This window comes from Meles meles, chromosome 20 (genome assembly GCF_922984935.1).
Source record: "Meles meles chromosome 20, mMelMel3.1 paternal haplotype, whole genome shotgun sequence".
In the NCBI taxonomy this organism is placed as follows: Eukaryota; Metazoa; Chordata; class Mammalia; order Carnivora; family Mustelidae; genus Meles; species Meles meles.
Genome location: NC_060085.1, coordinates 22790694 through 22804155, shown reverse-complemented (window position 1 = coordinate 22804155; position 13462 = coordinate 22790694). Strand labels below are relative to the sequence as shown.

The 13462-nt window shown below is 48.4% G+C and overlaps 1 protein-coding gene across 7 annotated transcripts in view; it reads right to left on the bottom strand.

The window, feature by feature from the left end:
* Nucleotides 1–13462, bottom strand: part of CACNA1D (calcium voltage-gated channel subunit alpha1 D) — a 296933-nt gene that overhangs the window by 151119 nt on the left and 132352 nt on the right. For all 7 annotated transcript variants that reach the window (XM_045990264.1, XM_045990266.1, XM_045990269.1 and 4 more), the window contains exon 4: nt 3443–3582. In XM_045990264.1, the coding sequence (XP_045846220.1) occupies nt 3443–3582 (140 nt within the window). The remainder of the gene's footprint in view (nt 1–3442; nt 3583–13462) is intronic.

Here is a 13462-nt window from a genome sequence, read left to right as displayed (position 1 = left end):
TCATATTTACCACCAGCTGTACAAGCTCTTTTCAATAGTATATAGCTATTTCCTTCTTCCTGTCCTTTGTGCTATTATTATCATGTATTATACGTTCATAGAAGCTATGAAAAATACATTGTTACTACTTGGGCTTTAAATAATCAATTACTTTTAAGAAGATTTTAAAATGAGGGGGAAATGTTTTTATATTTATTTACCCATTCATTTACCCTTCTTGGAATTCATTTTTTTAATTTCATTCTCCTTCAGTGTGAAGAAATGCCTTTAACATTTGTTGAGGTACAGGTTTACTGGAGGTGAATCCTCAGCTTTGGTTTGTCTGAGAAAGTCTTTTCGCTTCAATTTTGAAAGCTATTTTCACTAAGTAAGAATTCTAGGTTGACATTTTCCCTATCACTTTAAAGATCTCTCTGTACTGTCTTCTGGCTTCTATAGTGCTGATGAAAAGTCCAGGAATGTCTTTTTCTCTGATTACTTTTCAGATTTTCTCTTTATCCTTGGTTTTGAGCAATTTCATTATGACTATGGTGTACTTTGATGTAGCTTTCTCCATGTTTACTTTGCTTGAGCTTTGTTGAGCTCTAAATTTGTGAATTTGTATTGCTCATCACATTTAGAAAATCTGGAGTCATTTCTTCGAATATTTTTTTCTGACTCCCCTCTATCCCCTGTCTTCTTGGATCCCAAATATATGTATGCTAGGCCACTTGATATTACCCTGCAGATCACCAAGGTGGTGTTCAGTTTTTCTCCGTCATTATTCTTTTTTTTTTTTTTAAGATTTTATTTATTTATTTGACAGAGAGAAATCACAAGAGAGGCAGGCAGAGAGAGAGGAAGGGAAGCAGGCTCTCCGCTGAGCAGAGAGCCCGATGTGGGACTCAATCCCAGGACCCTGAGATCATGACCTGAGCCGAAGGCAGCGGCCTAACCCACTGAGCCACCCAGGCGCCCTCTCCGTCATTATTCTTTATGTTACTGCTAGGTCTTCAAGTTCCTTAATTTTTTCCTTCTGTTGTGTCTAATTTCCTATTAAGTCAATCCAGGAAAATTTTTCAACTCTCAAAGTCCCATGTGGTTCTTTCTTATATTGTCCCATCTTTTCTCATTGTGGTCATATTTTCCCATAATAGCTATTTTTAAGTCTTTTAAAGTAATTATCTACTAATTCCACCATCTCTGTCATTTCTAGGTCTCTCTATAGCTGGAATTTCTTCCTGCTTATGGACCATAAGTCTTAATTAATGGCTATAAGATTTGACTGGATGCTGGACACTTGTTAAGTGTCTGAATTTTGTTGTATTCCTTTAAAAAGTGTTGAGGTTTTTTGTTTTTTTTTTTTTTGTTCTTTTTGTTTTTTTGCTTTGTTTTGTTTTTTGTTTTTTGGTCAGGTAGTTTGCTTTTCATATCAGTTTGCTCCTTTTCAGGCTTCTTTTCAAACATTATTAGTAAGGGATTCACGTGATCTTTACTCTCTAGCAGGAGTTGGCAAAACAGTAAATAGTTCAGGCTTTGTGGACCTCAACTACTCAACTATGTAAACAAATGCATATGACCATGTTACAGTACAACTTTATTTACAAAAATTTGTGGCAGGCTAAATTTGGCCCATTGGCCATAGTTTGCCAACCCTTACCCAAGAATTAGTTTAGCCCTACTACTAATGGTCCTTCTGGGGTCTCTACTGACAGTCCAGGGTGTTTTCTGAGGCCTTTCCATTCTGGTTGGTCATAACTCAAACATCTCTCAGATCTAGGGGAGTTGTAATTATTGTTCAGCTAATAGTCTCCAGTTTCTCTTTTTTTCTCCTAGTAGTATTATTTGACTGGCCTCACGGATTCTTACCCCCTGTAAGGATAGATTATTCTTCAGGCAAAGTTCAAGAGGACCCCAAGGCATATTTATGGAGCTCTTTCTCTGACAAGCCCCCCCCCCAATCCCATGCCCGTCAAATTTTAACCCCCATTGGCCTTCCTGGACTCTTGTCTCAGTCTTCTCAGTGCAGTGAGATCACCACCCTCTGTCTGGGTCCCTATCTTTGCATTCTACTAGAATCTGAAAAATATCTCAAGGTAGAGAGCTGAGGTGATTGTAGGGTAAGGACAAAAGAAATGGAGCTAAGCATCTCCATCCTGTAGCTGAACACAAAGTCTAGGCTCAGGAGAGGCACAGTGAGATTGTTCCAGAACCAAGAGACCTGCAAGGCTCCTGCCTGCCATTCCATATTAGATGTCAGCAAATACAGGAAGCTACGGTACACACCTACTACCTGTTCATCTCAGATGCACTACCTTTGCACTAATACCTTAGGTGCCATGCCCTATGATGGTTTTTACAAAAGCGGACTTTTCCCCCTTGAGTCTAATTATTTCACTGGGCCACCATTTTGGATCCCATTTGAATTTCCTTAGGTTTGAAAGGGCAGGTTCAAAATTTATCCCACTCTCCTAACATCCAGCTATATTAGTCTCCCATGAAAATCTAAAGGATACATGATTTTTAAAAAGTAAGAAAAATTACGTTGCTCAACTTCAAAAAGCAGTTGACCGAAGTTATGGAGATGAACACAAAGAGATTAAAAGCTCTCTCTGTAGGACCACATACAAGCTCAGGAGCAACGCACTTTACAGTTGGATAACAAAGACTCGGCAAAAGGATAGATCATCTTTCCTTATGTGGGTCTTTGGTCCAAAGGCCCAAAACTCCTCTGATGCGGATTCATTTTTTTTTCTCTCATTGGCAAAAACTGCCAGGTGTGGCAGGACCAGAATCACACAATGCAACCCACTATTTTTTATGTTTTTTTGAAACACTCTTCTATAACTAAACTGTTGGTGTCTCCTTCCTGTGACACAATTTCTGGAGAATGCCTGCTTCTCTGCATTTTCTGACTTATTTCATTTCATGCCAGATACCTGACATTATTCAGACACTTGTTTTTTTATTTAAAATGGGACAGTAGCATGCCAAAGTTTTTCCCATAAGTCAGCAGAAAAAATTAATAGCTTTAGCTCAGGGCTGTTAAATAGCAGAGTACCTTGCTGCTCTGAAGGATGTATTACTATTTTACTGGTTTGCAGTGGTTTTCTTTGTTTGTTTGTTTGTTTTTAACTTACCAGGGTGCTAAGTGTAAGAGTTCTACTCATTTGACTCTAACCTCCAGCAGGGCTGGCCTATTTGTGAAAACCCAAGTCCTCTGTAAAATGACCCCTCTTACATCAGGAGCTTCAACCTCCTTCTACACGCATTACTGGAAGAGAAGGAAGAGCAATGAGGGTATTCAAACCCAGAGACTGATAGCAGCATTGCTCATCTTCAAACCCTCCTGAAAATTCTGGCCTCAAGTGCTGAGCAATGATGTTCCCTCAAGACACTGTGGCTTTCCATTACTCCCTGCCCCCCATCTTCCAAACATTCCCCCAAAATAAAAGGGACTTACCCTACTATTACTATAACAAAATCCAGCAAATTCCATCCATTCCTAACATAAGCATTAGGATGTAGCAATAATCCGTACGCTATAATCTTCAAAAAGGTCTCGACTGTAAAAATAATCAGGAAGGCATATTCTACTTTTTCCTGTGAAGAGAAACAAAAGGGGGGGGGGATGAGGGAGAAGAAGAAAAAGAAACAGGAATTAGAATCAGTATCTCTGAGATATAGGCATTTTTCTCCAAGCAAAGTTTTATTATGAGAAATGGCACCATTAACACAGCACCTGTGCCAGGAAAGCGTTTTAATTCTAACACTGAATTTCTCATAAGCTGCTAAGTGTAAAGCACTTTTCATTCCAGGCTGCACGACTGCATTTTGCCACCTGCCCTGATGCGTGTGCAATGAGTCTGCCGGGGACAGAAGGGGCATGTTTGTTATTTGCACACATTTGCAAAACGTGGCATGTTTTCCTCCTGAGATTGCCAAGTCAGGCCCAGAAAAGCACAAGGGGGCAACAAGATTCCTACAGCAGCTTTGAACAGAATGTCCTTTGGAAGAAAGGAAGATGCGGCTGCTTTGACCCTCTCTCTTCCTCTTGGGTTTATGCCCGATTTCGAAGTCAGGGTCCTCCTTGTCACAGAGCAGCAAGGTGACCTCGGCAAGTCCCTCCTCTCCTCTGGACCTCATTCTCCTCACCAGCACAGAAGGGGAGCAAATTTAGGATGGGAACCCTCCCGTCTGAGTACTGACACGCGGTCTTCCCCAGCTGACACTGTCCAGTGGTCAGTGGTCCCCACACACCCTCCCATGGAGCCCGGGCTCCACCTCTGGGTCCTCCCCTCCTACCAGCATCCCGCCACCCGCAGCCACTCCCATCTGACTACCCAGACCTTGGAGACTCACTGACTCTTACAACCCGCCCCAGTCCGACTCAGGCGACTTTGTGGGTCCGGAGAACACATCTCTCAGCAGGTCTAAAAACGTTGACTCCTTTCCTCTTTTGTAAAGGTTTTCTTTATGCAGCTTCGGCTTTAATAGAAATACCGACCCACTGGGATGTGTGCAATTAATTTTATAAGAGGCACTCCCTGGCAAGAGGCTACTTAATAACGCAGTGAAAAACCATCAGCAATTAAAACTCTTCCACATGGGCCACAAAGCCCTCCACAAATATTAATTCTACCCCGTGGGACCCGAGGAAAATTACAAATACCTTAGGAAGATGGAAGTCACGGAATTCACTTACGAAGATGCCTGGTGCAAGAGGTCAAATGAATTTGGCTCAGGAAACACTGAGTGAGCATCTCTTCCATATGACGGACCCCGCACCAGGAGCCGGGATTAGGGAAAGCTCCACTGCCCTCCCTACCCTTGAAAGGTTTAGTCCAGGGGGGTTGGGGGTGGGAGGTTTAGTCTGTTTCAAACATGAACACTGCCAATGCCCCAAGACAGAATGCATAGAGGCCGATTCTGCATCCCGAGACCCCTGAGAAGACTGGAGGACTGGTCCCCTCCTTCCCCACAGGGACTCTGCTTTGCTACGTGACCACCGCGAGATGGCCTTGGCCACCCTCCTACCAGAGCGCTACCCATCACCTGGCCTGACCTTCCCCTTGTCTCCTGCCACATCCTCCTTTTTTTTTTTTAAAGATTTTATTTATTTACTTGAGAGAGAGGGAGTACAAGCAGAGGGAGAAGCAGGCTCCCCGCTGAGCAGGGAGCCCAACTCAGGTCTCGATCCCAGGACCCAGGTATCATGACCTGAGTCAACGGCAGACACTCAACCAACTGAGCCACCTGGGCGTCCCTCACATCCTCACTCTCTACCACCAGGGCAGTCATCCAACCACTCCTGGGCCCCAGCCTTTGTCCCCATTCTCTCTGGTCTTGCTGAAAATCCAGTTCATTGGTTCCTCCCTCCCGGGTCCCCGCCATCCACGCCCTGTCCTCCAGAGCTCCCTTTGACCCTTGAACACCATCCAAGAGTCTAATAAATTCTTTCGTGGTGTGAGTTAGACAGAGTTCGCGTGTCTTCAACCATGTGGTCTCACTCATCTCCAACCTGCACACCCATGCTTTCCCCAGACCTCCCAACTGGCCCTCAGCCTGGCTCCTCCCAGGTACCGCACCCCCTTCACTGAGCTGCCAAGACCTTCCTTGAATACGTCCCCCTTCTCCTCCCCATAGCCATGCCCCCTGGGCATGCATGAGCCTGCAGACCTCCCACATTTACTGACTCCCTCATTTACTCCTCATATTCCCTGGGAGGCAGGACTACAACTTGAACTTTGCCTCTGGCTAGGGAGGAGGGATCCTGGAAGGCTTCACTGAGGAGGTGACGCTAACTTGGAAGGCTTAAAGGAGAGAACAACTCTGTTACTTGAACCAGAAGCAAAAATCCCTGAAAACACCAACCCACTATACTCAAATTGGACCCTGACCACCAAATGTACGCTGTCAATATGCTTCTAAGACTTGGAATTCTAGGGGAACAAGATAAGCTAAAAACAGCATGCTGATTTTACAATTCCTTTTCCCTTTTTATCCCTTCTGCTTTATTTACTAGGCCAGACAGAGAAAAAAGGCTTTTGCTGCCATCAATATTCATAGCAGTTACATTCCTACGTCAACACAGTGCTATGCTTTAGAGCAGAAAAACAAGGCAGGGAACAGAGAGTACATCTAGCAAACACAGCTTGTTTTTCCTCTTTGGCTTTTATTTGTAAGTAATATTGCCATAATAATACAAGGGCCATTTGTATAACTAAATTGTTTAGGGTTCTTTTATATCCCGTTCTCTTGTCCTCCTCTCTTTCTCTCCTTTTAAAGAATTGGGTTTCTATTTCCAAAAATCCTTAGTGCATTACCTGATGGAATTGATTGTAGGAAATATAACCTTGCTTTAATGGGATTCTTTATTATAGAGTCTCTGCTGTGATGCCAACTGAACCACGACAGCCTAGAGAGACCAGTTTGTCTAAAAGCCAGTGTCGTTCTTGCCCCCAAAATCCTGCCATTAAAAAGGACTCCTGCAAAACAAATATACCTCCACAGTAAGCAAATGTAATGTTTAAAAAAAAAAAAAAAATTTGCAAAACAACCATCACGGGCAGGAGAGGTAATTATTTACAGAAGAATTGTTCATTTGAGGAAGGAACGTTGAGTTCATCATTTGCAAAGGAAGTCACCAGGAAGGTCAGGTTCCTAACTGGGCAAGGTGGGAATGCACAGCCAGCGGGAGAGACCCAGTGAGATGCTGCACAGAGAAGATATGGGGTCTGTGCCCCAGATGGAGGAGAGCGCACAGGAAGGGGGCATGGCTAAGGAAGAGGCAAGCAGGAAACCTCCAGAACTGGACACAAAAGAAGGTATCTTGAGAGCAGGGCTGCTTCATAAAAGCTCACAGTCCCAGGTGAAACAGAGAAATGAAATAATTCCTGCACCCCAGTCTCCCAACACTTGCCAGACAGGACCCCAGGCCTGTGCCCTCACCAGACCAGCAGCGGGGATCCTTCTCACTGGCCGCGGATGCTGGGTGGGCAGCACCAGTCAAATCTCCTTTTTAAAAAAAAACCACCAATTCCTCTTACCCAGGCACCACCTTATGTAGGGATGAGAGTCACTCATGAGACCTCAAGGCATCAGAAATAAAGGCTTGACATCTAATTCAGAAACCCGAGAGCGTCTTTGACCAGTGAAGATTCAGCATGGAGAAGAGCCTCTGTACCAGTTAACCTCAAAGAGAACCTGGACAAACTGGAACTGTCAACTAGGAATGGTAGGGAGGTATCAGGACCCCTCGATTACACCTGCTTCTCTCCTCTCTGGTTCTCAGGGGCCCTTTCACTAGGACTATGGTGTGAACAGGCAGCCACCCATCCCAGGGTCCTCCTCAGAAAGCCTGACCTAGAGATCTCAACCTGCTGTAGAAGATTACAAGGATTTATGAGCCAAGAAAGGTTCAACTCCTTGCTTTGGTCATCGCCCACATAGCGCCCCATCTCTGGGAAGGCTCTCCGGCTGACACCCTGGTGGTGTTGCTCATCCCGACACCACTCCTCCTCACCCTACGGCCCCAGACTCCCTATTGGTGGGGAGCATCTCCTCCCGTCTTTGTACTCCCATCCCCCAGCCCCCAAATGGGGCATACGTAAGGTACTGGACAGGAAGCAGTCAGGAAAAAGGGAAGGAATGCAGCAGACAAAGCTAGACTGAAAGGGGACTAGAAAAACAGGAGGTTTTACGATTCTAGCATACACATCAAAAAAGCAAAAACAAGGATAGGTATCTAATTGCCATTAACACTTTCTAAAAAGAGCGTGGAAGAAACAGTCACATTGCTGAACTGATGATGGATCTCAACATCCCGGCTGGCCCTTCCCTTCCTTCCTGACCCGAACCCACAGGGCATGTCCTCATTCCTCATTCCTCCTTCCCTCACTTCCTCTTTCGGCTTCCTTGCTTCTCTTCCACAAGAGCCCTGCACGCCACCGAGGGGCCCCTCTGCTTCCCCACCTAGGGTGCCCCCCTTCATCATGTGTGTAAACGCCCCAATCCGGAGCATGCACACAAGGGACACACAGCTGGGAGAAGCCCAGCCTGGGGGAGCAGGAACAACCCAGGGCTCGTGGCCACAGGATCTGTTTTCTCCCAGCCTGCCACCCCCCAAGCTCAGCCGCTGTTTCAGGTCCATGTCCTGTTCCCATTTTCTAGAATGGTTTCCCCCCACCCCACGTGCTCATCAGGCTAAGCTCTTCTTGTCCTTCAAGACGCAGGTTAAATAACACTTTCTCAGAGAAACCTTTGCCGACCTCCCAGACAAAATGAGGCCCGCTGTCAGACGCGGTTGAAGCCCACGATGCCCTCCCCGCGGTCCTATTCACCACGGAAATTTTAAATTCCTTCAAGTTATCTCTTCAGTGTTTGTCCCCTCCAAGAAACGAATTTCTATAAGATCAGAGACGATTTCCATTTCATACCTCATTGTATTCTCAAGGCTTGCCATAAAAAACACTCAGTATTTATAAATGAATAAATAAATGAGCAAAACGCAAGGTTTCAACCGAGCATTATTCACTGTCCCTTCCTGCTAAGAAGTTCCATAATTGTTTTAGTCTGCTCAGGCCACCATAACGAAACACCGTAGACTGGGGGGGGGCTTAAATAGCAGAGATCCCTCACGGTTCTGGAGGCTGGAAGTCCCAGACCAAGGCACCAGCTAGTTTGGTATCTGGTGAAAGCTCTCTCCCTACCCTGCAGACAGCTGACTCTCTCTTGCATCCTCATCTGGCCTTTCCTTCCTGGGAGTCTGTGGAAGGAGATGTCTCTCTCTTCCTCTTCTTCTCAGGGCACTGATCCTGGTCTCGGGCTCTCCACCCTCATGACCTAAACACCCCCGACAAAGGCCCCACCTCCCAATATCATCACTCCAGGGAAACACCAGGGAAAAGCTATTCTGCTCTGCAACCGCAGCCCTCCTCAAAGAGCGTCTTCCGGTCAGAGTGAGGGGCACATGCAAAGGCTGGTCATTCACGGGGGTGAGGGACAGGCCGGGGGCAGGGAGATGCAGGTTCTCCTGTGGCAGGCTGTGGGGCTTGGTCTTCATTTCTTGCCTGCAGAACCAGCCGGCTGAACCAGATGATCTCTTCCAGTTGTAAAACTACAATTCCCTCCCACCTGGGGAGCAAAGTCTAGACCCCGGGTTCACAGAGAGGCACCACGAGGCCCAGAGACCCCTGGGGAAGACCGCCAGCCCAGAGCAGCAGCCGAGCTGTCCAGGGGCTGGGTTGCCCGAGGTCACTGCTGCACATTGGGGGGCCGGGCTTGCTGAGGGCCCCTCCACGAGCCGCTGTGCACAAGGCAGGAGGTGAGAGCAAGCGCCATGGGGCTACGGTGGCGGTTTCTGTAAGCGAGACCACGTGTCGTCAGACCACAGAGGCGCCTGGTGGGACAGCGGCCGGCAGGCAGGCCTCGGCTCAGGGCTGCTGAGATGGAAACAGAGGTAACATCCTCCTCTGTAGGCAGTAAGGAAGCTGGTACTTCCCGGGGCCTCCAGTGAAGTTCCACGAAGAAACTGACTAGAATAGACAGTTTGTCTTCATTTTCCTTCACCTTCGGTCTAAAAGTACAAATTCTAGATGACGTTTGTGTCTCCTGAGTCCAATTCCGGACTCTATGGTCGAGTCACCCTGGTTGAGTCATCTGCCCCTGGGCTTCTCAGCGTCCTCGTCCAGAGAACAGGAGCAAGGTCCTTGCTCTGCCCACCCAGGGTATGGTGACCATCAGGTGAAGTGAAAGGTGGGAAAAAGCTCTGTCAACTGCCTCACCTGCCACAGTCAAAGCCTCCCCACCCCTAACCTGGACGGAAAGAGATATGAGACAGGTCTCCTAGCTCCTAGGGGGTGCACTCCTCAGCGGGGGTGGGGGGGAGAAGGGCTCTAGAACTTTCTGAAGATCTTATGACAGCCTAGCGACCCCTGCCCAGCGAGGACAAATGGAAGAAGCCAGCAGGCGGCCCGGCTGGCCCCTCCCAGAGACCAGCCTCCAAAGCTCTTGTTGGTGGGAGGACAGCAGCATCACGCCTGGGTGGAGGAGGCTGAACAGGGCCCTCTCTCTGGATGCGGCTTCCTGGCTCACAGGCAGAGCAGAGGTAGCTGCTGCTCCGCACACACTCGGCTACGCGTGGTTCTTGCCACCCAGAAACCTCCCAGGGTAGAAGCAACACCCTGTCTCTCCTCTAAAAGTGGCTCCTTTTCTGCTGTCCATCCCGGGGCTACAGGTGTCGGCATGGGGCCCATGTTACTGGTTCAGGGACAGGCAGGTGACCCACACCCACCAACGAGGTCCGGTGAGAGCCGCACCCGGGACTTTCACTTCGGCAACTAGGCAAGAAATCCTGTCATTGGCTGGACTTCGCTCAGAGAGGCACTAAGCATGGAGGTACCGGGAAGACACAGAATGAAGAACCAACACCAACAAAAGCCAAGCGGAAGTGTGCGGAGAGAGTCAAACAGGAAGGCAGAGCAACTCAGAGGCAAGCCCCTAACTTTGATGCCTTTGTAAGAGCCCCTGAATCAAGCTGAACCTGAAGCCAAAATTCTTCCCCTTGCCTTGGCATTTTCAGTTATAAAAGCCAATTCACTGAGCAAGTTTGGGTTGGGTTTTTGGTCAATTATAAACAAAATGTCCTAGCTAACTATACAGTGATCCTACAGGATCACTCTGCTTCCCTAAAAGCTAAAACATCTAAGAGAAACTTAAACAGCTCATTTCTCAAAAGGTTCAACTCCTCTGACGATTCTCACTGACCCACAGACTTAGGGATGGTTCTCTATATATAGGACCCATGATCCCTGTAGGTCGTAGCCTCTGGGAATTCATCTAAATTCAGCCTTCCAAACAGACTCCTTCAATCCCATCCATTCTCTGTTGCTGTCTTCCATTCCAACTGGTTTCCCACACCCCACACATTCTTTCCTGAAGACTCAATGCCTCGGACTTGTCTTGCTTCCCATCGCCCATGCTGGGACCCAAACTGTGAATCCCCCCAGTAGTGGGTACGTTCTACAGCTGGCGGCCATGGGTCCCCTCACCCAGCTCCAAGGCCAAGCCTCTGCCCACCACGAGTGGCAGTTCAAGCTCTCTGTTTCAATTCAATTCAACAAGATTCTTGGGCACTGCAGAATGAAGATGACTAAGACAGCCTGGTGTCCTACAGAAGCCTGGCAGAGGCATATATAAAATTTTTAACACACAGCAGATGGCAATCAAGGCCAAAGTAGAGTATGGGGGATCACCTGTATGGAAACGGAAGGTAGGGGGGGATGGAGCAACTTCTGTGTCTGGAGCATTTGCAGAAGCTTCTTTAAAAGTATACAGGAGGGGCGCCTGGGTGGCTCAGTGGGTTAAAGCCTTTGCCTTCGGTTCAGGTCATGATCTCAGGGTTCTGGGATTGAGCCCTGCATCGGGCTCTCTGCTCTGCAGGGAGCCTGCTTCCTCCTCTCTCTCTGCCTCCCTCTCTGCCTACTTGTGTTTTCTCTGTCAAATAAAGAAATAAAATCTTAAAAAAAAAAATAAAAGTATACATGACTGTGTCACATATGTGACTGAGTCACAGTTCCTCTACATGGCATCCCCGAGAACCTCTACTATCTGTCTGTGGTCTACCTACGGACAACCAGCTGATATCTGTTACCCCACAGGGTGCAGGGCCCCCACCCCACCCAATCCCCTTCCTCTTCCTCCTCCCTTCATCCTCCTCTGCTCCAGTCCATCTGTCTCATAACACCCTGCACATAGGTCATAGTCATTAGAACCTGAGGTCTTCTCCATGACCCAGAGCACTTCTGTTGATCTCAAGCCTGTGTCACCATTTCAAGGAAGGCCAGGGAGTTTCATTTGCTCTTGAGCACCAACTTTGTATGAGGCCATGAAAGAGAACAGAGAAGGGCAGGGCATGGCCCTGTTTTTGGCTCCTGGTGTGGTCGGGGAGGATAACCACTGATGCGTTGTCTCGTCTTATTTGCAGATCGTGGGTACCTTGAGGGCCACTTGTGGGTACCTTGAGAACCACTGCATTTACTTCTGCAGACTCTCTCACCATCCCGAGCAGAGAACTGAGCCTCAGTAACACCATGATGCACCTACCACAAAGAAGGAAAAGCAGAGACCTGCTTTTCCTGCTAAGCCTCCAGGGGCCAAAACCTTGTCTGGCCACATTAGGGAGCCCTGACAGCAGCTCTACGGCCCAGGCCAGAATTCCGTTCGCCCTCCCCCACTTAGAGATAGAGAGGTTCACTTCCTTTCCAAACCATGTCAAGCCTGTACAACCCGTTCTGACAACTCAAGTCAAGGGGGATGGCAAGAAGAATACACGACCTACGTGGGGTTCGTCAAAGCCACACGCTGCCTCTCTGGGATGAGTCCCAGCTGCCAAACACCCATCATTCTAGAAAAGACACCTTCTTTGCTTTGGTTAGTTTGTACGACGTGAGCCAAATGCTCCAACACGTCTGCCTCCCTGTCCGTAAAGACAGACATGAGTGAATGTTTCAAAATGGCAGGAACGGGGGCGCCTGGGTGGCTCAGTGGGTTAAAGCCTCTGCCTTCGGCTCAGGTCATGATCCCAGGATCGAGCCCCGCATCGGGCTCTCTGCTCGGCAGGGAGCCTGCTTCCCTTCCTCTCTCTCTGCCTGCCTCTCTGGCTGCTTGTGATCTGTCTGTCAAATAAATAAATAAAATCTTGAAAAAAAAAAAAAAAAAAAAACCTCAAAATGGCAGGAACGGAGTAAGCTTAAAACCAAACATTTTCATGTGATAAGAGAATGGTCATTTCTTTTCTTCATTAACGGAGGCAAGGAGAAGCCTTCCCAGTCTGCGAATGGTTAAATTCCCTGACATCAGAGTTCTGGACAACATCTCCTGGCCTTCCCCCGCTGTCCCCTCGGGCCCCCAGAAACATGCGTGTGCACACTGGACACAACACTCGGAGCATGAGGAAACACTGCCCGTCTCTTCCCTCAGCAGACACACGCCGCGATGGGGTAAGACAGGCAGGGAAGAGATTTCCACTCACATCTCCATGCGAGGGTCCCAGACACGGAGCCACTTCTGGCCACAGGCCATGGGAACAGCAATCGTGCCCTCTGGGATGAGGAGCCCCGACCACACCCACCTGCGTGCCAACCCGTGCCCGTCAAATCTCACCCGGCCTTCTGGGCTGTTCCGCCGAAGTCGTAGCAACACGCCCTCCGCCCAGGGTCAGCCAGGCAACTGAGCCACCTGAGGACATGCCTTGGAGGTCCCTGCCGCAGGCTGCTGGGTGTTGGTGCCCGCGGCGGGGCTGTTCCCACTCAAGAAGGCATGCAGTCCCTCGGAAGTACTTGCTCCTCACCCGGGGGGAGGCAGTGGGTCTGGGACAGTTCCCGGCTCTGCCACTTCCGTGCTTTGTGGACTCAGGCAGGTGACTCGACTCTTCCCCCTCACCACAGCAGCTCCATCGACAGAGGAGAGGGAAGGCAGCCAC